The 24809-nt window shown below is 36.5% G+C and overlaps 1 protein-coding gene across 2 annotated transcripts in view; it reads right to left on the bottom strand.

The window, feature by feature from the left end:
* Positions 1-10880: 10880 nt before the first annotated feature.
* The window catches only part of LOC149575767 (translocon at the outer membrane of chloroplasts 64-like), a 147492-nt gene continuing 133563 nt past the window's right edge, over positions 10881-24809 (bottom strand). Inside the window, exons 10-14 of one of the 2 annotated variants that reach the window (XR_016360230.1) lie at positions 23699-23826; positions 23551-23602; positions 12434-12503; positions 11532-11960; positions 10881-11452 (exon numbers count right to left, since the gene is read on the bottom strand). Coding sequence is in view for 1 of the 2 variants with exons in the window: in XM_089815553.1 (XP_089671679.1) it covers positions 11878-11960; positions 12434-12503; positions 23551-23602; positions 23699-23826 (333 nt within the window). In the remaining variant the exon portion in view is untranslated. Of the gene's footprint in view, positions 11961-12433; positions 12504-23550; positions 23603-23698; positions 23827-24809 lie in introns of both variants that reach the window. The other variant, XM_089815553.1, reaches the window with a different exon arrangement.

Below are 24809 nucleotides of genomic sequence, written 5' to 3'. Positions count from 1 at the left end.
CATCCTCTCCTAAGGCTGGATATTTCTAAGAAGGAGAAGCCTGCTTGTGTAATGTGCATATTGGAAGAAGATAGAACATGTATAACAAGTAATATCACATTTTTGAAGTAAGATTTAATAATAAATAAAATATAAATATCGATAGATAGATAGATAATAATAAAATATAATATAATTAATGCAAGAGCATCCAGAGACACCTAGGGTACATTGAAAAGTGACCCTGTCACTTTATGGATGGTAGAGGAAATCCCAAATGGGAAACCTGAGCTACTGAAATCCAAGTTGAGTCCTCGATCAGTCGTCCTTTCCACTTGATCAAATACTCTTCATACTGCATGTTTCTGGTACTCCTACCCACACGATGAGCTAGAATGTCTTCTATCTCCTCCTTCTTAGAAGAAGGAATTGGACATGGCTCTAACACCAGCTCCTCATCTGCACCATAATCATGATACTCTGTTAAATCTGCAATGTTGAAAATGGGAGAAATGTGAATACCATCTGGCAGCTCCACCTCATATGCATTTCCTGAGTCATGTTTCTTCAAAATTTTGCAGGGGCCAAATTTCTTCATTTTCAGCTTGTTGTAAGTACCGGCTGGAAATCTTTCTTTTCGTAAGTGCACCATGACTAAATCTCCTACTTGGAATTCCTTATGTCTTCTCCTTTGATCAGCCCTAGCTTTATACTCTTGATTCATCTTGATAATGTGTGCTTGAACCTCCTCATGTAGACGCTTGATGTGTTCAGCAAATTCCTCAGCTTCAGCACTTGTTCTCTCCCCTTGTTCTATCTTCCTCAATTCTGGTGCAGTCCTTGGGCTATTTCCATATACAATTTGAAATGGTGATTTTCCAGTACTCCTATTTACAGAGTTATTATAAGCAAACTCTGCCTGTGGTAGAATCAAATCCCATCCCTTGGGCTTATCTCCAACTAAACATCTCAGCAAATTGCCCAGACTTTTATTTACCACTTCTGTTTGGCCATCAGTCTGTGGGTGATGCGTGGAACTGAATTTCAAGTCTGTTCTCAACTTCTTCCACAATGTCCTCCAGAAATACCCCACAAATTTAGTATCTCGGTCAGAAACTATACTCCTTGGAAGACCATGTAGTCTTACCACCTCTTTGAAAAACAAGTCTGCAATATGGACAGCATCATGAGTTTTGTGGCATGGAATGAAATGTGTCATTTTGGAGAACCTATCAACCACCACGAATACTGAGTCATTACCCCTTTGTGTCCTTGGCAATCCAAGAACAAAATCTATACTTATGTCCTCCCATGGCCTTGATGGAATAGGTAATGGCTGATATAGGCCAGTATTTTGACTAAACCCCTTGGCAACTTGACAAACCTGGCAACTCTGTACAAACTTCTTCACATCCTGTGAAATTTGAGGCCAAAAATAATGTTCTCTAAGAATGGAAATGGTCTTATCTCGACCAAAATGTCCTGCCATCCCTCCACTGTGTTTCTCCTTAATTAGATTTTCCCTCATGGAACTCCTTGGAATGCACAATTGACTACCTTTGAACAACATACCATCCTGAATCAAATAGTCTAACCACTTGGTTCTATCTACAGCAACAGGGTCTTTACAAGCCTTCCAGGCTTCAGCAAAATCAGGATCCTTAGGGTACAAATTCTTGAGTTCATCAAACCCAACTACTTCAACCTGCATTACTGTAAGCAACAATTGTCTCCTACTTAGTGCATCTGCAACCCTGTTAGATTTTCCACTTCTATGCTTCAACACAAATGTATGGCTCTGCAAGAACTCTACCCACTTCATATGCCTCTGATTGAATTTACCTTGGCTATTTAGGTACTGTAATGCCTGATGATCAGTATACAAAACAAATTCCTTTAGCAATAAATAATGCCTCCATTTCTTTAAGGCCTGAACTATTGCATAGAACTCTTGATCATAAACAGAATACTTCTTCTTTGCATCATTCAATTTTTCACTAAAATATGCAATAGGCTTACCTTCTTGGCTTAATACAGCCCCAATAGTGCTGCCACTAGCATCACAATCCACCTGGAAAACCTTTCTAAAATCTGGAAGTGCCAACACAGGCTGTTCTGTCACCTTCTTCTTTAGCAATTCAAAACTTCTTGCAGCTGCTGCAGTCCATTTGAACTCTTTTCTATCCCCTCTTATTGTATCAGTTAGGGGTGCACATATGCCACTGAAATTCTTAATAAACTTCCTGTAAAAACTAACCAGACCATGAAATGATCTTACCTCAGTAGCAGACCTTGGAGTAGGCCGTTACAAGATGTCTTTTACCTTCTCCAGATCCATTTTGAGACCTTCAGGTGATGTAACAAACCCCAAATAGGCTAACTCCCTTTTTGCAAAGTTACACTTCTTCAGATTAATTAATAGTTTCTCTTCCCTTAGCCTTTCAAGGACACTATGAATATGCAATAAATGTTCTTCCAAAGTCTTGCTGAAAATTAAAATATCATCCAAATAGACAATAACAATTTTTCCCAAGAACTTCTTAAGTACCTCATTCATGAGCCGCATGAAGGTGCTTGGGGCGTTCGTCAATCCAAAGGGCATGACTAACCACTCATAAAGACCCTCGGTCTTGAAGGCTGTTTTCCACTCATCTCCTTCTCGAATCCGTATTTGGTGATAACCACTCTTCAGATCTATCTTTGTGAAGTATTGAGCTCCACTCAAGCAGTCCATAATATCATCCATCCTTGGAAAAGGAAACCGATATTTGATGGTGATCCTATTTATAGCTCGAGAATCTGTACACATCCTCCACTCTCCATCCTTCTTTGGTGTGAGTACTGCAGGTATTGCACATGGACTCAAGCTCTCTCGATTCAAGCCCTTCCTCAACAACTCTTGAACCTGTCTATTTAGCTCCTTTGTTTCAGTAGGAGTCATCCTGTGGGCAGCCTTGTTAGGCAAACTAGCTCCTGGAATCAGATCTATCTGATGACTGATTTGCCTTACTGGTGGCAATCCATCTGGAACATTATCAGAGATAATATCTCCAAACTCCCCTAGTAAATTTGAAACTTCAAATGGTATTTCACTACTACCTTCTTTATTTTTCGTAGGAATCAAAGCATAGCACATATGCTGATGTTTCATGCCATCTAAAAACTTCCTTCCATCAACAAGACAAATCCTAGCACTGCTACATACCTTTTCACCTTCCTTTTTCATGGGCTTCAATTTGTGGCGAACTCCATCCTTTGTCAGAGAGTATGTGTTTGCATGTCCATCATGTACTGCATGCCTATCAAACTGCCATGGTCTACCCAACAATAGATGGCAAACATCCATCGAAATAATATCACAGAGAACTTCATCATGGTAACTCCCAATTTTGAATTTCACTAAACATTGTTCACTTACCAGGACCTTATGATCATCTTTTACCCAAGCAATCCGATAGGGCTGGGGATGTTTCTCCCTCTTGAGCTTCATCTTAGAGACCATCTCTTCTGATACCAAGTTATCAGTGCTACCACCATCAATGATCACGTCACAACATTTATCCTCACACTTGCATCTGGTACGAAACAAACTCCTCCGTTGTCCTGGTTCATTCTCACCACTTAGTAGGACTCTTTCATTTACCAAGGTCTCTCCTCTTTCTGCATCCTCATCCACATGAGCAACCCTAGCTTGGCCCTCAGCTCTCCTATTTGTCCTTCCTTGTCGTTGAGGGCATTCAAAGGCACGATGACCTTCTTCATTGCAATGGAAATAGGTACCACGGAAGCCTCCTCTTCCTTGTCCACGTCCTCTACCTCTTCCTCTCTCATTTCCAAAGTTTTGGTCACGGGAGCGGTTGAAACCCTCATTCCTCTGGTTTCTGCTAGTACCCTCATCTTGATTTTTCTTTTGGGTTTCATTGCGACCTCCAGATGATCTACCGCTTCCCCTTCCTCCTTGACCGCGCCCTCTTTGTCTTCCTTCAAACCTTTTATTCAGCTTCTCTTCAACTCGTAGGGCAAACTGGTATGCCTCTTCAACGCTAGTCATTCTTACCAGACTTAATTCGTCCTGGATGTTAGGTCGCAACCCATTCATATAACGAGCAACCTTCTCCTTATTTGCTTCTGCATGCCCTGCTCTAATCAAGAGTCGGTAAAACTCCTCTATATATTCTTGGACTGATCTTCCTGCTTGCTTTAACCCATGCATCTTCTTAAACAGATCAAGCTCGTAGTCCACAGGAATGAACTGCTTCTTCAATTTGTCCACCATGCGATCCCATCTTATGATCTTCTCCTTTCCTCTTCTGTTTCTTTCCAATTGAACCTCTTGCCACCAGATTTTGGCATGGCCTTTCAGTTTGGCCTTTGCAAACTTAACCCTATCTGGGTCCCTGATATCCTCATACTCAAAGTATTCTTCCAGTTCATTGATCCAATCGATCAACTCATCTGGTTTCAGATTTCCTGAAAATACACCCACTTCAATTGTAGGTCTTTTCCCAAACTTAGTAATGGCCCTAAAAAGCCTTTCCTTTACAGGATTTAGAACTTCCCCTTCTGGTCCTATTACTTCTTCTTCATTGTCATCCTCACTGTTGTCACCTACGGCAACATTTGCTCCTCTACGGAGCTCCTCTTGCAATGCTTGTACTTGCCTTTGGAGGGCTCTAACCTCCTCAGGATTAATAGCTCTGGCCCTTCCACCACGCTCTCTTCGTGGAGGCATCTTCTAACTCGATCCCACAACCACACAGTCCTGGTGCAAACTGCCTCACAGTCGGCACTCTGTCTACACACTCAGGAAAACCAGCTCTGATACCACTTGATGGGGACACAACCCAATAACAAAATGGACACAACAGAAAAGGGAAATTGTATTAACTGAGAAAATAAGCTAGTACAAACAGTACAGAGAAAATAAACTTCAAAACATGCCCTAAGGGCTTACAATAGCATAAATTTGGAGATAATTTCTCCTTTCAGTACCTCCTCTCAAACTCCACTCCGAACTGCCTTTTACAATGCCAGAAATCTCCTTAAATAGACCCCGGAGGGTTAAGGACTAGGAGTACATTCTAGAAAGTGCTAGTAGGCATCCACCGACAAAATAAAAGGTTCCAGAAGCTGCGTTTGAAGTCAGTGCAAATCTAGAAGAATCCAGAAATGGTAACCGAACTTTCGGGAGGCATAACTTTTGAACCGTAGCTCCGATTGACGAACCGTTTACATTTTCGAAAAGCTCTAGAAGCGCTCTATAGCCCTATGGACCAGCTTCGCTTGTCCCCCATTTTTTGACCCTTTTCGAGGTCATTTAATGCCCCAAACCTGACTTTGAAGCATTCTTAGGAGGTCTCCAAAACTCGAAAAACTGCAATAACTTTCAAACCGTGAGACCTATTGACCTGATTCTTTTTCTGGAATGCTCTAAATCATGATTACATTCATCTGGCCAATTCACACCTTCTAGTTTACCAAAATGATGGCCCAAATACATGCTCCTATTTTTTTCGGGATTTTCAATCTACCTTGGGTGTCTAATGCAGGAGCATCTAGAGGTATAAGGGAAATCCTGTTTCACCCAAAAAAAATGTACTTAGACTTAGTTTCTGTTTGATGTGTTTTCATTTTTGGATACCCATTTGGGTCAAATAAAGGTTCCAACTCTCACAATTCCACTATCAGTGTGTTTGAAAATCTCGAAAAAAAATAGGAGCATGTATTTGGGCCATCATTTTGGTAAACTAGAAGGTGTGAATTGGCCAAATGAATGTAATCATGATTTAGAGCATTCCAGAAAAAGAATCAGGTCAATAGGCCCCACGATTTGAAATTTATTGCAGTTTTTCGTGTTTTGGAGACCTCCTAAGAATGCTTCAAAGTCAAGTTTGGGGCATTAAATGACCTCGAAAAGGGTCAAAAAATGGGGGACGAGCGAAGCTGGTCCATAGGGCTATAGAGCGCTTCGAGAGCTTTTTGAAAATGTAAATGGTTCGTCAATCGGAGCTACAGTTCAAAAGTTATGCCTCCCAGAAGTTCGGTTACCATTTCTGGATTCTTCTAGATTTGCACCGACTTCTAACGCAACTTTTGGAACCTTCTATTTTGTCGGTGGATGCCTACTAGCACTTTCTAGAATGTACTCCTAGTCCTTAACCCTCCGGGGTCTATTTAAGGAGATTTTTGGCATTGTAAAAAGCAGTTCGGAGTGGAGTTTGAGAGGAGGTACTGAAAGGAGAAATTATCTCCAGATTTATGCTATTGTAAGCCCTTAGGGCATGTTTTGAAATTTATTTTCTTTGTACTGTTTGTACTAGCTTATTTTCTCAGTTAATACAATTTCCCTTTTCTGTTGTGTCCATTCTGTTCTTGGGTTGTGTCCCCATCAATAATTTAATTACAATTTAATTAAGTTTATGAAAGATCAAGAGATTCATAATGAACAATTCAGACTCCCTCAAAATAAGGTATAAAAGGAAAGAGAGTTAATTTTAAGGGGATATGAAGGACGGACGAAAGTAGAGAGCATGGGATTTAAAGAAGAATTAATAAAAGAAGAAAGGAATGTAAAAAAATAAGTGACTCTTTCAAAGGGCAACAATGAAGAAGGATTGTAACTCTTTCAAAAGGTTGTAATTATAAAGGGTTATGACACTTCAAAAAGTTTTTAATTGTGAAGGGATGTAACTCTTTCAAAGAGGGACAATTATTAAGGGTTGTGACTCACACCCAAAGGTAGGGGCAATAAAGAGTGGGCACTCCCTTACATGGGTAGATATAACACAGAAACCACAAATTTATAAGGAGGGATCTATATAAGAATTGAGAAGGAAAGAAAAAAACAAGATATGTAGATATAAAGGAAGACGATATGCAATGCCCAAGCCATGATCATGGAGTAGATGTCAATATTCCACTAGATGAAACATATCCCTCAACGCTCTTCGTGAGCCTTTTATCTTAAAAAAATTAACATTTTAACTAAACAAATTTATAAGGAGCGATCCATATAAAAATTGAGAAGGAAAGAAGAAAACAAGATATGTAGATATGGAGGAAGATGATATGCAATGCCCAAGCCATGATCATGGAGTAGATGTCAATATTCTACTAGATGAAACATTTCCTTCAACGCTCTTCGTGAACCTTTTATCTTAAAAAATTAACATTTTGTCTAATCTTAATTTCTCGTTATGCCCATATATGTTTTGTTGCTTTGTGCAAGTCAGAGTGAAAGAGGTCTCCATATCTTGCACTTGCAGAAGGATGCAGTAGAGAGAATGAAATGTCCAACAGGAACACTCGTTGAATTTGTACTTCCAGACACACAAACCAAACCTTGACCATCTTAATCAATCTATTCAAAAGCAACTACTTGGCACTCATAGAAATATCATCTTGTACTCCCATCACATCTTTGTCGCCACCTATATGTCGCATTAAATGGTTAGAATTATTTGTGGCCAATAAAGAGAATTTAGTTATTAGGGGTGATTTTTACATCCATCCTGATGTCTTGGAAATGTTTTGGAAATCTTCAAGTGCAATTTCATGCATGCTCAGAGTTAATGCCCAATTTAACAATGCGTCATCTTCTTTATTTCCCTTCCCTCTTATATTTGTCAATTTGGAGTCCTCTAATGAAGTTAATTCTACAAAAATTTGTTCAATGTAATTCTACAAAATGCCAACCATCTGTTTCACCTTTGGTAATTGCATTAACAATGATTTGTGAGTCTCCTTCCACATGTAGTTTCCTAACACTTACCGTCTTCGTTGCTTGGACTGCTAGTAGGGCCACCTTTGCTTCAACAACATTCTTAGTTCCATCCAATAAGCATGTCATGCCATAAGCAATAAGACCACCATTTCAATCTCAAATGCTAAAGCTACACCTAGAGGTCCAAGGTTACTTTTTGAAGCTCATCAAAATTACATTTCTACCACCCTTCAGAGGGTTTTTCTTGAACAACATTAGCAAGCACACTAACAAAAGGATAAACCCATGCCTACTCATTCACGGGCCAAACATATGTATCGTTTCATTACCAAAGCGTGTGACCTTTTCATAAGTGCACTAACAAATGAAAATGTGTGACTTCCTACACACAAAGGAGATATGAAAAGGGGAAGAACTTCAATAAAGGGCATCGATATACAAAAGACCACAATAGCCTTCAACAGATCAATTTTTCTGTACTAGGGAGAGAATAATAAATAATCAAATTCTAACTTCAAAAGTTAATATTATTGAATTTCGGTAATGCAAAAATAATTATTAAATTATTTGTGATTTATAATGCATATTGGCCACTTGTTAATAAACATTGAGATATGAACTTCAATCTCACAATAATTAGGCACAAGGAAATGGGAGAGAGTCTTTGATTAAGGAAGAATAGCTATAAGGTCACCTTACTACGCTTTGATTGGGAGAACCACTAAGAGTACTCTATTGCAATGACAATTAAGGGAGAACTATAATGACACCATACTACACTATAATTAATCGCCAAGGGCACCTATTGCAATGAGAGTTAAGAAAGAACATCTATGAGCGTAACGTATTGCATTATGATTAAATGTGAATCACTTTGTTTGGTTGCAAGATACAAAATTAGATTTAGAAATCATCTATCCTAATTTGACCCCAAAATGAGCATAGCGGTATTCCTTAAACAAGGTGGAAGAAGAATAGTTTATTCTTATTCTAATTCCACTTTTCAATAAACCCAATTTGATGGGTTGTCAGGTTCTTGACTTTGCCGCTAGAGTGCATTTTTGAACTATTTCCTCTGTTCATCATAAGACTTAAACTAGGTCAACATTATTTAAAGTTTAATGTGTTTTTTTAAATGAAGAAAAAGACTTATATAGATTTGTTATCTTTTATAAACTTTCATAAAACTATCTTTAAAAATAAATATTGTATTTAGTCTTATAATTAAAACTATTGTTGAAATATAATTTAAATATCATATTAATGACCTCGATTTATTTGTATTTTATATTTTCTTTAATATATTTAAAAATAAAATTATTTAATTTTGATCTTATACTCAAATTTATACTTATATTTAACATTTAAATTTTTAGAAAATGCTACCAAACATTTATAATTTAAAATATTAACTTTTAATTTTTTTAAATAAAAAACATAATTATTTAAAAATCTCACTTACAATTTAAATAGCTATAAACAATATTGAATATGATTTTAAAATAATTAGATTTAATTTATAATTAATATTATAGTTTACAATATAATGTCCTTTGAATTTCAAAGAATTTAGAAGGTTGTGGTATACATTTCACTAATAAAGTCAATTTTAAAAAAATATACATGCTACTTCAAATAATTTGACTTTTAAAAAATTAATAAAAAAGTCAATTTTTATAAATTAAAAATCTTGTTTATTAAAATAATACCAAACTATTTTATTTTATTTTATTTTAACTTATTTCAATTGTTGCCAACCAAACACGGATTATGCAATTTCTGACTCCTCTTCCAAGTCAACCAAACAAATCCAAATGATATTCCAGAAATTATTTTAAGAATACACAAATACCAAAAGAGAGCTGATTCCAACATAGATGAATACCGCATTTGGCAATTCTTGCAACCAAACAGGCCCTAAGTACCCTAATGCAACAGCATAAGGGAGAACAAGTTTGAGAGCACCCTAATGCATTGGGATTGAGGGAGAACAAGAGGTACCCTATAGCAATGGCATAAGGGATAACAACTTTGGCAACACCCTAATGCACTACGACTTAGGGAGAACAACTAAGTGTACCCAATGTAAGTAGCTTCCCAACTCCTATATGAAGAGACTATTTGTGAATCATAATAACTCAACCACAAAAGAATGGAGAACCATATAGGGATATAACTCCAGTCACAAGTCACCCTACTATGTTTCCCTTCTCTATATCTTCTATAATTGGACTCAAATATCTCCTCTTTACTCTAATCCTTGATTTATTTATGGATAATGTTTGCATTACTATATATATATGTATGTATGTATGTATGTATGTGTACGATTTGGGCTTGTGGTGAATTCATTATTCATGTCAAGGAAAACATAATTTAAGATGTTATTTATTTAGTAAACCCTGACCCCAATTAGTTGCAATTGTGATTTACTGTTCTTGGGTAAATAAGCAAGGGTACATTACAGAATCATATTGCCTTAAAAAATCTCTAATTAACACGACCAGTGGAGTTTGAGAAGGAGTTTATACTATCTACTTTCATGATGTCTTCATAGTTGATGCAAATGGTGTAGACCAAACATTTCACAATGTAGCATCAATCTATCTCCATCACACCTTTGTCGCAATGTATGTAGTCTCATCATTTCTTCAGCTGCTGAAGCCATTTATACACCTGTTACATCAACAATTTGAAGTTTTCTTAAGGCAGGATCGTAAAGTGTAGTAGCAGTTAGCTTGCAGATAGCTTTCCAGTGGTATGGACTAATTTTATGTAAGTGGCTCATTGTAACTTATCAAAGTAGAAAGAATACTATGGGGTAGTATCTTAGTTTGGGCATAATTATACCAAGGGGGTAGCTGAGTGTCAGGTCGTAACCTAACCTTTCTATTTTGCACCTGTAGGAATGAAAAAACAATGACCTTATCTGTGCATTACAACATTAACACTTTCAAGAATCATTGATTAGAGTCATATATTACCAAATAAGGTTTGAAACCTGAGTATTCACTGTTAGATCAAGAATCCTTCTTGGATAATCTACAAATTTATTCTGGTTTCCAAAAAAGAAATGTTTATTTCAAGAAAACGAGTAGCTCAGTCATTCCAGAAGCTATTACCGGAAATCTTTTCGCAACATTGGCCCGCACAACAAACCTATCAAATGTTCGTAATCTTGTCAATAGTTTAACTTTATTTTGCTTCAACATCACTAAGCCAAACATTCCAGAGCAGTTTGTCAGTTATGCCCATGGGTCATATCCATAATATACATTGGAAAGTGGGAAAAAAATTGTCCAAAAGCAACAGCTTTAGTTCAACATATATGCTTTCCATATAAAAGTACTTCAAATGTGTGGACTGAAAATGAAATGCTTGCTTCAAAAAATATCTGCTTGGTGAAATACAATTAGATCCTTATTAAAGTGGAGAATTAACCAGTATATTATTCACAAAGGTCCAACTTGAATAGCACGTGACAGGAAAAACAAGAATATCAGGCTGAACCTTCAAATCCCACAAGGCCATGTTCTGATGACCATATACTGTGGCATTACATTTCAGTGAATGAGTCCTCTCATTCCTCCATGCCATTTTTCTAAATACAAAAAATGACGATAGCCAAGACTCTGTATCTACTAAATGCCATTTGTGAAATTGAATCTTCACTCCTGGCAAGTTGAAAAGATATACCATACACAAAACTGCTGCTCTGATGTAGCATCTTCCTGGCAGCCTCATATCACCCTGATGTTCCAGTTTATCAGAAAAACTAGATCCTTGTTAGGGTAGGTTGAAAAAATAAACTATGTCAATCTACAATTACCTTTAACATGGCTTGGGTTCACTAGCATCAATGTGATGAAAAGTTGCAGCCTACAATGAAAACCCTGCAGTCTGTATCAAAAATCTTATTTAAACTGTTTCCAGCCCAATTGTTCTATTTTACCAGTTAAAACAACTGCATTCCATCTAGTGTGCACCAAGAGATCAAAAACAGAGACATCTACAAAGTGCACAAAGTGATATAATAATTGTCTGGCCATCTGGCTTCATCAGCTTAATCGCCAGACTGAGATTTAATACAACTGAAAGAATCTAGAATTCTGCCATAGCAACCCTCAACCGTCCAACATAAATTTACTTTCCTGAGAACAAAAACTTCACGAAGTCTATAAACCAAACTTTTTTAATCTCTCTAACGCAGAGCTTGCTGTCTTGTTGGTTGGTTCAAGCACAAGAGCAAACTTGAAATCTGCATCAAAGCCAAAGCATGATAAAGACATTAAAATTTGCCCTTTGAAGTGACAGATTACATCATTCTTGGTAATAATCTCCGATCAATCAATTGTGTGTGATCATACAATATAGACAATGATCTATGTAGTGTGAAGCTGATTTCAGGATGATCAATATTGGAAAAGCTTATTTGCATTGTATCAGGACATTTTACCTACATTTTTTATATCTTTGGGGAAAGTTACGATAATATGATAAACAAAAAATTCTGAAAGAATGTAATGCCCATCTTTATTGACTAAATAAAATCCAAATTAATTTAAATTATTGCTGATTTATTTCAACTCATTGAATCTACCATATTTTCTTCCATACTCTATTCTATAACTTTTTTAAAAAAATTATACAAAACACAAATAGTTATTTTCAATTCAATGTGCTCTAAAAGTGGCTCCATAGAGTGAAAGAAAGCAAAAAGTCCAACTATACCTTCAATAGCATCCTTATAGAAAGAAAGCATCTCCCTTGCTGTGCCTCTCCTTAAATACGCTTTAACATTCTGTTGGAAGCAAAAAAATATGTTACATAATCTATAGTAAGAAGACAACTAAGATTATTTCAGCATAAAAATGTTTTGATAGAATCAGTGTATGCGTAGATGGCATGAAGAATTGTTATATGAATTTTCCATTTCAGAAATATCAAGGCCTTAGAAAACAATAGATATTCTATTAATGATATTAACTCTTTCAGTGTGATCAAAATAAGAATTGGTTCGAAGGATATTCCAAAAAATCCAAAACTCCAAAGATCATATAGACAGAAGCTGACGATGATATTGTAGATTCTTCTTTGGTAAAAGATTGAAAATGAAATACTCAGTCATACGACCAATTGTTCTAGCAGTTATCTTTATGAATGTGGCTTAATAAAAATATGTGATAGTAAACAATTTGAGAGTTTTTTGCACAGGTAGTTATGGAGAGTTTTAAAGCTCTAAAGTTGTAAGCACACGAGCATCCAAGCATCAAGAAAGGGAACATGAAAAAGCATGCGAGCATCAGAGCATTACCAAAACTTTCGGAGTTTTGAAGGATGAAGCAACCAAGCATTGGAGCATAATCAACCATTTTGGAGTTTTGAAGTACGCGGCAGGCAAGCATCAAAGACTGGTGAAAATGGGGGAGGTATATCTCACATGTCTTCTATTGTGCAATTTTACTCTTGCTTAGAAAAATACTTTGTTGCACTCATGGATACATCTTTACTTCTTGTTTTGACTTCATAAATCTATTTTGAATTAAGTCTAAGATGATAATCTGTCTGAAAAGCCACGGACATCATTAAGTATCAAAGGGACTCAAAACTGAACCACAAAATGCAGCAGAAAAGATAAAAAGGATTATTAAATGTAATGAAGTCTTTGATATACTCTGCATATTGATCTCTCTTAATCTTATTTTTCACATTGAATCTGCTACCACATCAAATGCAGTGTGGACTACATTTGAAACCCTCTTGGGTAAGAAAAATGAGTTAAGGAATCGTCAATTGGAGAATGAACTCATAGGGTTAAGTCCCACCATTTTTGACATGGACTGGATCAAATTGCTGACGGTACGTGTAGGATGTAGGATGCTGACTTTGTTTCATTAGATATTATAATCTAATTCGAATTTTTATGCTGAGGTATCCCTTTGGAATGGGAATATATTCCCATTTATATCTCCTAGACGTCCCTTTAGAAAGACATGTCTTTGGACCCCTGCTTTTGTCAAATTCAAGTTTAACATTAGTTGCTAAATATTATTTTTATTTGGTTAAAATATTAAATATTACAATGTTACAAGGAATTAAACATATATAGTTATTATTATTTTATTTATTTGTGTAAAATATTATATTATTGAAATATTGTATTATCATATTTAATTATATATCTTTATATTTTAATATTCTTATTTATTTAATTATATTACGATTAAATTACATTATTTATTTATTTCATTACTATTTATCACTTGTTGTTATAGTAAAGCTTTAATTGATTTTCTTTATTTCACAACATTGGTGTGAAATAGGTGGGGATATTGCAAATAGGGTATCAACCGAGGGGCATGACAAGTTTAATTGGCCATTAGTCAATTGTTGTAAGGTGGGGTTTGAATTCCTTTCCTTGTTTGTTGCTTGATTTAAATAATTTTAGATTTCTTCAATAAGAATTTCACTTATTATCATATAAAATTATCTTCAGCATCTCCTCTATCAATTTTCACTGAACAACCTTATAATTCTCTCTATGTAAATATATACATGTACATACAAATATTTCATATGTGTGTATGTTTACACATTTTCTGAATGCCAAATGCCATGTGTACATGCATACAAATGATAGAACTACATACGTACACATATACACATAGTCATGAAATAATAAGCAAATACATGTAAGCATCTACGATGAGTTTATGAATCTATATGCATGAAGATGTGGGAAATGACACCAAGTATTTATGAGCCTATATATCTACACACACACACACACACACACACACAATATAAGGCACACATGTATATAACTCAATTTTAATTATATCTCTCTGTTCCGGACTGACACATATCTTCAATTATCTCAAGGTGGCAAGAGGTAACTCCTTGCCCCTGAGGTGACGAGGGTTACCTTCTTGCAAGAGTCTGTTTTCTTGTGGGCAGTTCTACTCTTGGACAGCATTGCCTCTTTATTTGAAACTATCAACTCATTGAGGGAGGTTACAACTCATCTAATGATACAAGCCTTCTGCAAATAATGTTTAATTACTATCAATCTACATTAATTCATTTTAGAAATTTGAATTACATAGAGAGATATAGCTCAAACTTCCATTGTGCAAGTGATCTTTTCATTAAGTTATATATATGGTCAAAATTACAGTTTATCAGTGAATGAAATAATCTGCTATGCATGGCTCAATTATATGAGAGAATGTTAAGTTCATTTTGAATATAAGCATTAGCAGCAACACATGTTCATTGCATCGCATATAGGGAAAGAGGATTAGCACCGCATATCTTTACTTACATCCCATATTGGATCGATTCATTACGAGTATTGAATTCATCATAGATTTGGAAATAGAGCGATGTGGTAATAGTAGAAATGCTTTGCATATGAATGACATCTGAAATATTCGTGATAAGATGAACTGTATGTTAATATGTTACATAATAACATCTTACAAATGATCTGAAGTGAAATCTGTAGACCATCCATGACTCTGTAAATCGGTATGGAGCCACATATCATATAATCTGCAATACTGTAACTTAATCTGTACACTTAAATCTTTCCAAAACCTTGTAATGAAAGCATATATCATTAATATAAGGCTACTTTATTATTGAATTCTGGATTTAAGAGCGAGAACCTGCACATCATTTATATTATCCATGTACTCAGTTGCAATGAGATTGGAAAGCTATTCAATCAAACAATTCTGGAGGAACTCAGTGGTGATAACCCTTGACCTTTCATTAACCAGCAATCCATATTTGATCAGGCTTCTTCAACTGCCTAATAGCATTCATCAATCACCAAATCTGTTTTAATAGCTTAACAATGTAACAATACTGCAATACTCTTAAATGCCAAACGATTCCTTCGTTAAGTAAACCTAAGTTGTATTATATCTATGACAGAATGTCATCTACTAGGACATTGAAATCATCCATTTGAATGTACCGAATTGTAGAAGTTTGGAAAGGTTCCATCTATTATCTCGGAAAGGAAAACTATAAGAAATACGATAATGCTAATCATGCTTAAGGATTTATAACAGCTTAGACTGCTAGGAAGGGGCTTCCCTTCGTTGGACATGAACCATTATATGTTCTGCAAATGCCAATGAGTCACCACTCTTAATGTCATTGGACCCTTATTGGCTAAATAAGTCCAACAAAGGTCAAGAACCTAAAGAGTCTTAAGGGCTTAATTATACAAGGTGGTGATACAAACAACACAAAGTACAATGCTTGCAATTGTAAGCATTGGCCAAGGTCGCACTATGCAATAGCATTGTAACCATCACTCACATGAACTAGAAGTATGTGTCTAGTCATAGGAGGTCACTCTCATAGGCAAGGAATCTATATGGTTTGACCAACTAAGATTGTTGTACATTCTAAACACGAACGGCTTGGATGGCAATGATATGGTTGGACCTCGTTTCGGCACCTCTCATGAGGATTGGGCTGCATTTGCAAGGAAATTGTGAGAGACCAAAGGTCAATGGATGTTGGACACCATGGGTATTGAGGACATGGATCCGACCCTTTTGGGATCTCCGATATCTTTGGAGGACGCTTCAGAACTTTTCACAAAGTATGGCCAACATCTCATCTAGCTTTGCAAGACTTTTGACCCATTGGATCTAAATTGTTTATCTTGCTTCCTGCATTCTTGCTTCTTCGCAAGCAACTGTGGTCGTACGAGTATGGTTGACTATGTCTCTAGTCAAGGTTTCATCTCATCCATTGGCCATTTCTTTGTCACTTTCATCCCCCTCACCAACCATAGTCTCCATTATATCTCCATTTAGCTTCTATTTGCTAAGTTGCCCTCCTTTCCTTTCCTCATTCTGTCACCCCATCATCAACTTCCCTAGGGGCTAAGAACACTTGCCATATGAAAAAATGGTACAATGAATATTATAAAGCTCATCATCAGGTCCTGGATCATGTTTTTATCCATTACCAGCCCCTCCTCAGCTAAGTTGAAAACCTTTTACCGCCACTCCCTTTGTTAGAAGAAAGGCCTTTACATTTCCCAACATAGAAAAGCCCTATGTACCTCTCTTCACTCCCCGAAATCCTTTTAGTACACTCTTTTCCCTTGCCACTCCCCATGTTGATTCACACCATGGTTCCCTAGTTTGACACACTTCTTCACTTTATAATATCCTTGGCCAACCCCTAAATCATTTATCCTCCCGCTCTTTTTGCCATCTTTTCACCCCCACCAACATCAAGAAAGCAATTAGAGCTCTCAACAGTAGTAGAGCAGCAGATGAGGAAGGGTTTGAGGTTGAGTTCAAGCATGGTATCATAGTCCTAAGCTCATACTAATCCCACATCTTCGATAATGTAGTTCATATTTGGCTCCCCCATCTTGGGCACACCACATTATTCATTTGTTACATAAATTGGGCTCAGCAACAATTACATTACCATCATGGTGGGCCACAATTTCTCCAAATTGTGTTCCTCAATTTTACACAATATTCTTTCCAAGGAGTGACCAGCGGGGCTATGTACTAGATTCTCACAACACTTTTGTCTCAATCACTCAAATGGCCTTATTATAAAGGATTTGCAGCACTGGAATATTTTAGACTCTACTCAAAGCTATTATGAGACTTTATGAGAATTTTGGGTCATTTTAGGACCCTTGACAGATTCCTTGATATCATCATGAGCACCATTGGAGCTAAGCAGGGTTCTCCAATTTCCCCTACCTTACTTAGTCTATACATTGATGAGATTAAGGGGTTTCATCAGCAGCACTCTTAGTTTGGATATGGTTGCCTTCTCTTCTAGGTTTTGACCTCTATCTTTCCCTTTGTCGATAATGTTCTTTTGGCTTTCTCCCCCGAGGGTTTACAGAGGTAGTTAGATAGTCTTGTGGCTTTTTGCGATTTATGACCGTTGACTATTAATTTGGGGAAAAACAAGGCCATTATTTTCAATTGTCTCAAAAACTCTCACTTGCAATGTTTATTCAACGGTTCTGAGGTTGAAATCTCTACTTCATAGACTTTCCTAGTTGTTAAGTTCTTTGGCTCTCATTTCAGTTTGAGACCCATCATTCGGCCTCACATCAAAAAGGGTATGGTTCTTTGGCCATTCTGAAGAAAATGTTGTCGACACCATTTCCAAGACACTGCATCTACGTTGCCCCTCTTGGATTCTCTTATTAGACATATTGTTCTTTATAGGGCTATGGTTTGGAGACCTTTACTGGTGTCTAGCTTTGATTCAAGTTCTTCTTTGACACACTATCAAGTGCAAGCAATCCATAACTCACAATATTATTATTGATAGTTTGGGACTCACCCCTTCAAGCTTTGGGTCATCTTTGAACTTGTTTGGTTCTAAAATCACCTTCAAGGCTTTATTGAGCCTAGTATGGAACCTCGTGGCATCTCTACCTTGCATATTGTTCTTCCAAGTGTATTGCTACATATGTTTTTTCGAGTTGGGCACAGAGTTGTTTTGTTGCGGCTTCGGCTCTTCTTAGGCCTATTGGGATTGAGATAGATCATCTTCCTCCCTTTTAGTACTCTCTAGATGCTCCTCACCACTTGTTAGCGTCTAGATAACAGTTGAACAAGTGTATAGAACAAAAATGTATAGGCAATTCATCCACACTACTTGGGTTAAACCCTACATGGGTCTTTGCCCCAAGATGACATTTTAGGTGGAGCATTTGACTTGTCCTTTCTATAGTTGCAAACTTGCAACCCTTCATTGGGAAGTTTATTAGATGGGTGTAAAGAGTGACTTTCTTCATGGTGACCTTTAGCAGTTCATTCAAGATACTTCACTTACCTATCAACTTCATAAATCTCTCTATAGCCGCAAAGAGGCTCTTTTGGCATGCGAAGATGGAATCTTTCTTTCTAAGAGCTAGGTTTAGTCAATGCCATTTTGATCTAAATGTATACATTTTGCAGTAGAATGACACTCACATTTTTGGTTCCCTATGTTGACAACTTGTTAATCAAAGGGAGTCACTCATCCACCATGAAGGTACTGAAAAATGCTCTACAAAATCAAATTTTTATGTCAAACTTGCATCTTTTGCATTAATTCTTAGTGTTTGAGATCAATCATCTTAGGCCAGTCTGCCAATCCGTCCATAAAGAGCATGACCCGCCTTCTTTCGGAGATGTCTATGACCAACATAGAAAGTCACTAAAATTCCGCAATGAACTGATCTACGAATCCAATTTGCCTCAATTGCGCTAGATCTTTGAAATTGAGCTCGGGGTCTTTCCCATCAAATCGTTCTATTAATCTCTCCATAAATTCCGCATAGGTCTTTATTTGATCATGCCCTAATGTGATGGTGTTGTGGTGCCACCATTCGTGCACAACTCCTTCCAAGTGCAACACGGCAAATTTGATAGCTTCTTCTTCAGGCATAGGATTCAACTGGAAGTAGGTATTGGCTTTCACCACCCACGCCTGTGTTGAAATGGAACCCTATCTATCAAATGGAGAGATTCACCTTACTCAATTTTCTCCTGAGATCATCGTTAAAGTATCCTCCTCTGTTTCCGCCTCCCGAGTATCCCATCCTCAAATCTACGTAATCTTTGTAGGAAATGTCCTCATCAAGGTTTGCATTCCTCCAGTCCTCTCTTATTTCTTCAAAGGTTGGTAGTCTCTCTCCATGATGTGCTTCCGTCTGTGGTGGGAAAGTCGACATGGAAGGCCGAGAGCATGTTGGTTGAGGGTGTGGCTTACCCGATACTGAGTCCGTGCTGTGTCCATTTTGTTCTCCAGATATTTTGTTCTTCGCCAACTTCTCGAGGTTTTCCTCTATGAGTCGCTGCGTACCCGTGATCTATGCCTGATTTCGGACAAGTTCCCTCAAAAGTACTACAAGTTCGACGCTCATCAGTTCCCATTCGTCAGCTATTCGATCAACGGAATGTGTCCTCTTTCAGCTATAAACTCTCATTCACCGTCCACAGGTTGGCAAGATCGAAGAGCTCTGATACCACTGTAATATATTGTACCTACTATAACCCTTTTTAATCAATGCACCAATTCCTAAACTAAGGTCGTACAATCTAAAATGTGCAGGCTGGATACTAATCACTTCAAATCTACAGACGAATTGGCAATGTGTGAAGGAGGCGAGCAAACTGGAAGCACTAAAGGTAACCGTACAGCAGGAAACAATGTCTATACGATGGGTCTGGACAATGGTGTGTATGGTGACTGGGGTATGATACCCGTACGATGGGCCAAAGTTCGTACAGTAAGATACCCGTACAGTAATTGACCATACGTTGAGACCAATGCCCATACGGTGGGAACAAAGGTCGTACGGCAGGAAAGTGAGGAGGGTTCATACGGAATGGCAGAGTATGAAGTCGTATGTTGTAGTGGGTGTCAGTACGGATTTGAGAGGTGAATGCGAGTTGTTGGGGATGACAATGGCCGTACGTTAGGAGGTGACGCACAAACAACTGAGTTTTGTAACAGTGTGATTTGCACGTAGAGGAGGGAAGGTGAGCCGTACACCATAAACATCAACCAATATTATTTAATTAATGGAAAATAATAAAGTAAACACCATACAATGCCCGTACCAATTTGGGTGAACATTCGTAGATTGATAAGTATTTGCCAATAATGAGAGCACTCCAATTGCCGAATACAGACGAATTGAACACTGACGGAATAGGGTGAGGGTTGAATCCCACCAAAACCGTGCAAGCCAAATTGGGAAGGTCTTTCACTTCCGAAATGGCAAACAATGCCGAACTCCAACAAGAATCCGCAATACAGAGAGATATAATCCAAGAACATGCCTACAGATTACCTACAGCCATGCTTAAATACCCATCGGGAAAAGCTTTCCAAGGGTGTACAAAATTAGCCGAGGACACAAACTACGAAAACAAAATTAAAATGGGTTCAAGATAAAATAAATCAATCAGCCCGTTACAAAGATTAAATTATTATTTATTTTATAACGAGGACATTACATTTGGCTTCAAAATATCCACAAGTTCGGCATTCCATTCAAAAAGCCTATAATCATATTTTGTGATAATCAAAGTTCAAAACAAATCTCAAGAAATCCAACTCATTATTAGAGTGTAGAAGCTAAGACACACGGAGATGCATATGCACTACCTTCGGGGGATGATTCAAGATGACATCATTGATCTTAAATATTGGTCTACATTGAAGCAAAATGTGAACATCTTCACCAAACCGTGTTCGTCTATCTACAAGTATCTTTCTATCTCTATTTTGGGGGGTTATTCCTCTTGTAGGTGATTCTTCCTTCAAGGTAGATCTATATGTTCATGGATACCTAACATGACTTAATTTGTGGGGACCAATCTTTTCATCCATTTAAGCTCAGCTAAGTAGGGTGCTAGTGTAAGCTTTTTATTTCCTTATGTTATAGGGTGTTTCTCTTTTCCCACACAATATTTAAGCTTACTTAGGTTTATTAAGAATGCTTCATATGAGGACACATACCGAAATACACCAACTATATTTTTCACTCTTTGAGTCTCTCCCACACATTAGTAGTTTTGTTAGATACACTCTTTTGGCTTCTTGTGCCATAACTACTATTTTGTCCTTCCTTGGGTAGGTTATGGGGTAGTTAGGTTTCTCACCATGTTTTAGCATTTAGCAAGTCAGTAAAGCCTTCACCTTTTACAGGTAGTAGGAGTTAATGTGCCTCTCAAATGTATATGCCCTTATTTTGCTACATATACATCACTCTCCTCATCTTCACTAGTTCAATGATAACTAGATGAGAATTGTTGAGAGAATTCTCAAAAGTCTCTTGCTTTGTCTCTAATTTTCTCTCATTTCAAACCTCCTCATTCTACCATTTTAATCCTCAATCATCTGTCAAGTGGATTTGCATACAATCTATGACCAACATTGGTCCTTGTTCTCACAAAATCTATCTGATAAACTATTGTACTTGACTGCGCAAACTTGCATGCCCCAAGCTATCCTATGTCAATTTATTCAATGATGTTCCATGACAAGTGTTTGTACCTATCATAACCTTGGTCAAGATACACATGTAACTTCTCTTTTACATGAGCATACACCTCATAGAATCTATCATATGCAACCCTCATCATAATGACCTTAGGCACACCACAAGATGTCAACACACGGTCACACCATGTCACAAGAAAATAGAATGCCTACATCATGTAAAGACAAAACTCATAAAAAAATTATTTGTTTCATTGGAACACGTTTCTGACCTTGAGAAAATCCCAGCATTTCTGAGATGGATGTTTTCATGTAAAAACATTGGGGAGTGCCCCTCTACCTTTGCCAAGTTTTTATACTTTTATCCATAATAAACCGTGCCAAACTGATTATGATTGTGTCATCTAATAACTACATTGATAGAATACTTGCATGGTCATCCAATGAAAATGTGTACTTATTGTTGTCTGTTGCTGCAGCTCTGTTGTTGCCATCTGCAATCCACAATTTTAGGCCCTTGGTCACACATCCCCAAAAGCCATTCCTGGATGAGATAATTCTATGCAACTATGCTAAAAATGAAGTTCAATACCTCCAAAAGAAATGCCAACTCTTCCTCAGAAGGACAGAACAAGGTATGCGTCAAAATATATTAAAATGAATATTAGGAATGCAAGGTTGATACACCTTTTACTACCACAGCATACTAAAGACCTGAAAGCCATGCCATGGTCATATCCACACACCATCTTGTCTTGTTAGGTAACCAGACATACAAAAACATTGAATTCGTAAATCTTTCATCAAGGTAAGTATAAAAGCAACTGAGAAAAGAGCTTGGTTGGCATACTAGACAAGTATATACTTGCACTTTGCTTTGGCACAGTAGTTCTGGTTTTTTGAGAGTGAACTGTGCCAAGCAAGATGGATCTCTTTGGACCTACCCCATCCCCTTATGGTAGCCATATTAAGAACCACCTCTAAACTACACTAAAAATAAACTATAATTTCAATAGGGAAAGTCTCTTTCCAGTATGACAACCTAGCAGAGCAAGGGAACAGAACAGAGTATGATACGTTAGAACTTGCACTCCAAGCTATGTAGGCAAGGCTGTCTCTAGTCATCACTTTACAAATATCCATGTGAAAAATATATATGCTAATTGTATTATACTAACAAGAGGATCTAACCTGAAATCTGGAGTTTAAGAAGAAAGAAAAAAACAGGATCAAAAGATACAGCTCTTATGTGTTTTGACTTCCCATGGACAGAATTTGATATTCTAGCTTATCTCACTCCTGTCTGTTTCACATCACTTAAGCAATACAAACAGATAATAGTGATCCAACTTTCAATACCACATTAGAGTAAGTCACAATAATTTCAGTGTATATACAAAATAAGTATAATTCAAATTGTGAACTGAAAAGCAATTCCTCATGGATACTCTCTATTTCACACGAGTCACTGTTAGAATATAAACCAAGTTCACAGTAAACTAATAATAATACAGAATAAAGGGCATAAGACATTACCACATGCATCTGTAGAGGACATATGAACTATAAAGAAAGGTAATTGTTCTCAACCAAAAACCAATTAAACTACAATAAACTTATCTTAGGATGTTAAAATACTTTAAACCAATGTAGCTGTGAACAAATGTATTTAATTTTGAGTATCTTTCATAGCCACCCAGATTATAAAAAATATATACAATTTATTAATAAAGACCTAATTTCCAAATACATCTTCAATCAGTTCAGTCACGAAAACTCCATATGGAAAAGTTAGACAAAGATAGACATATTAGAACAAGACACTCTTTTGACATCACCTTTTTGTCAAGGTCAATAGCTTTACTACAGTCTTCTTCAGCTTGCTGAAACCTGTCAAAGAATAAAATGAACACTGCACTCAGAAAAACCACAAATACTAAAACTAACAGCAATACGTAAGAGTCTAAAATCATATAAATATGATACCTTTGCAATTCTAAACATGCTGCTGCTCGATTGCTATAATAAGTGGCATTTGTATCATTTAATTTGATTGCCTCAGAATAGAAATTGACAGCTTTATGGAATTGTTTTCCCTTATAAGCAGCATTTCCCTGAATAGTGCCAAAAAATAGATGTACCACAGTTACATATAAAGGAAATGTACATGTTTAAACGGTAAACCTATAATACTAGCATTTGCACCAAAATGACATGCAATAGTTAGCCAATAGAAAGATGTGTAAACCATTATCAATCTCTAATATTATTCTGAACCTACCTAAGCTTTAGCAATCCTTAATTTTAATCAACCCTTAATTGTAATCATAAGCTAATCGTGATCTTAATCCTAATTATAGTTTGCTAACCTTGATTTTGACCCTAACTACAATTTAAAGATGGTGCATATTATTTAATTGTAGTATATATTATCTAAAATGTACATTAGAAGTATTGCAATTCAATTCATAGACTACACATTGCAATAAAAGTTATATATATATATATATATATATATATATATATATATATATATATATATATATATATATATATATATATCTTAATTATTTTTATAGCGAATTTATTTTTTAATCATTTGCTTTTTTAATCATTATTTTTTAATTCTTTTTAGTTTTACAATATTATTTAATATGACTTGTGCTTTTGTTTTTGTCCAAAAGTTAAAACAGATAATGTAATGTAATGAAATGAAAAACACTATAAAATGCTGAACTAAAACATTTATCCAAGGTCATGACGATTATTTGGCTGTCTGCATTCTTTCATTTCTTGTAGCTTCCTCAAGCAATTTCCTTGCTTTTTTAACAATTCCAAGCTAAACGATTCTGAAAAGTTAGATAAATCTGCATATGCTTTGCCTTCTCCCCTTCCAAGAAAGTACGCTTTCCACCGAAGAATCCAACAAAACATTCAAGTGTGCCTTAAATTTCCATTGTCAAAATATTTAAGTCTGCCTTAAATTTTCACTGTATTGAAAACCAACAAAAGCTTTTAAAAAACACCACCATAATTTCTGTAGGCTGATTCAGTTTTTCTTTTCATACACACTCAACCACAACTCTTTGCTCGTTAT

The sequence above is a fragment of the Cupressus sempervirens genome, chromosome 2, assembly GCF_028749045.1.
Source record: "Cupressus sempervirens isolate cs-2001-9-10 chromosome 2, ASM2874904v1, whole genome shotgun sequence".
In the NCBI taxonomy this organism is placed as follows: domain Eukaryota; kingdom Viridiplantae; phylum Streptophyta; class Pinopsida; order Cupressales; family Cupressaceae; genus Cupressus; species Cupressus sempervirens.
This window is presented reverse-complemented; position numbering and strand designations above follow the sequence as displayed.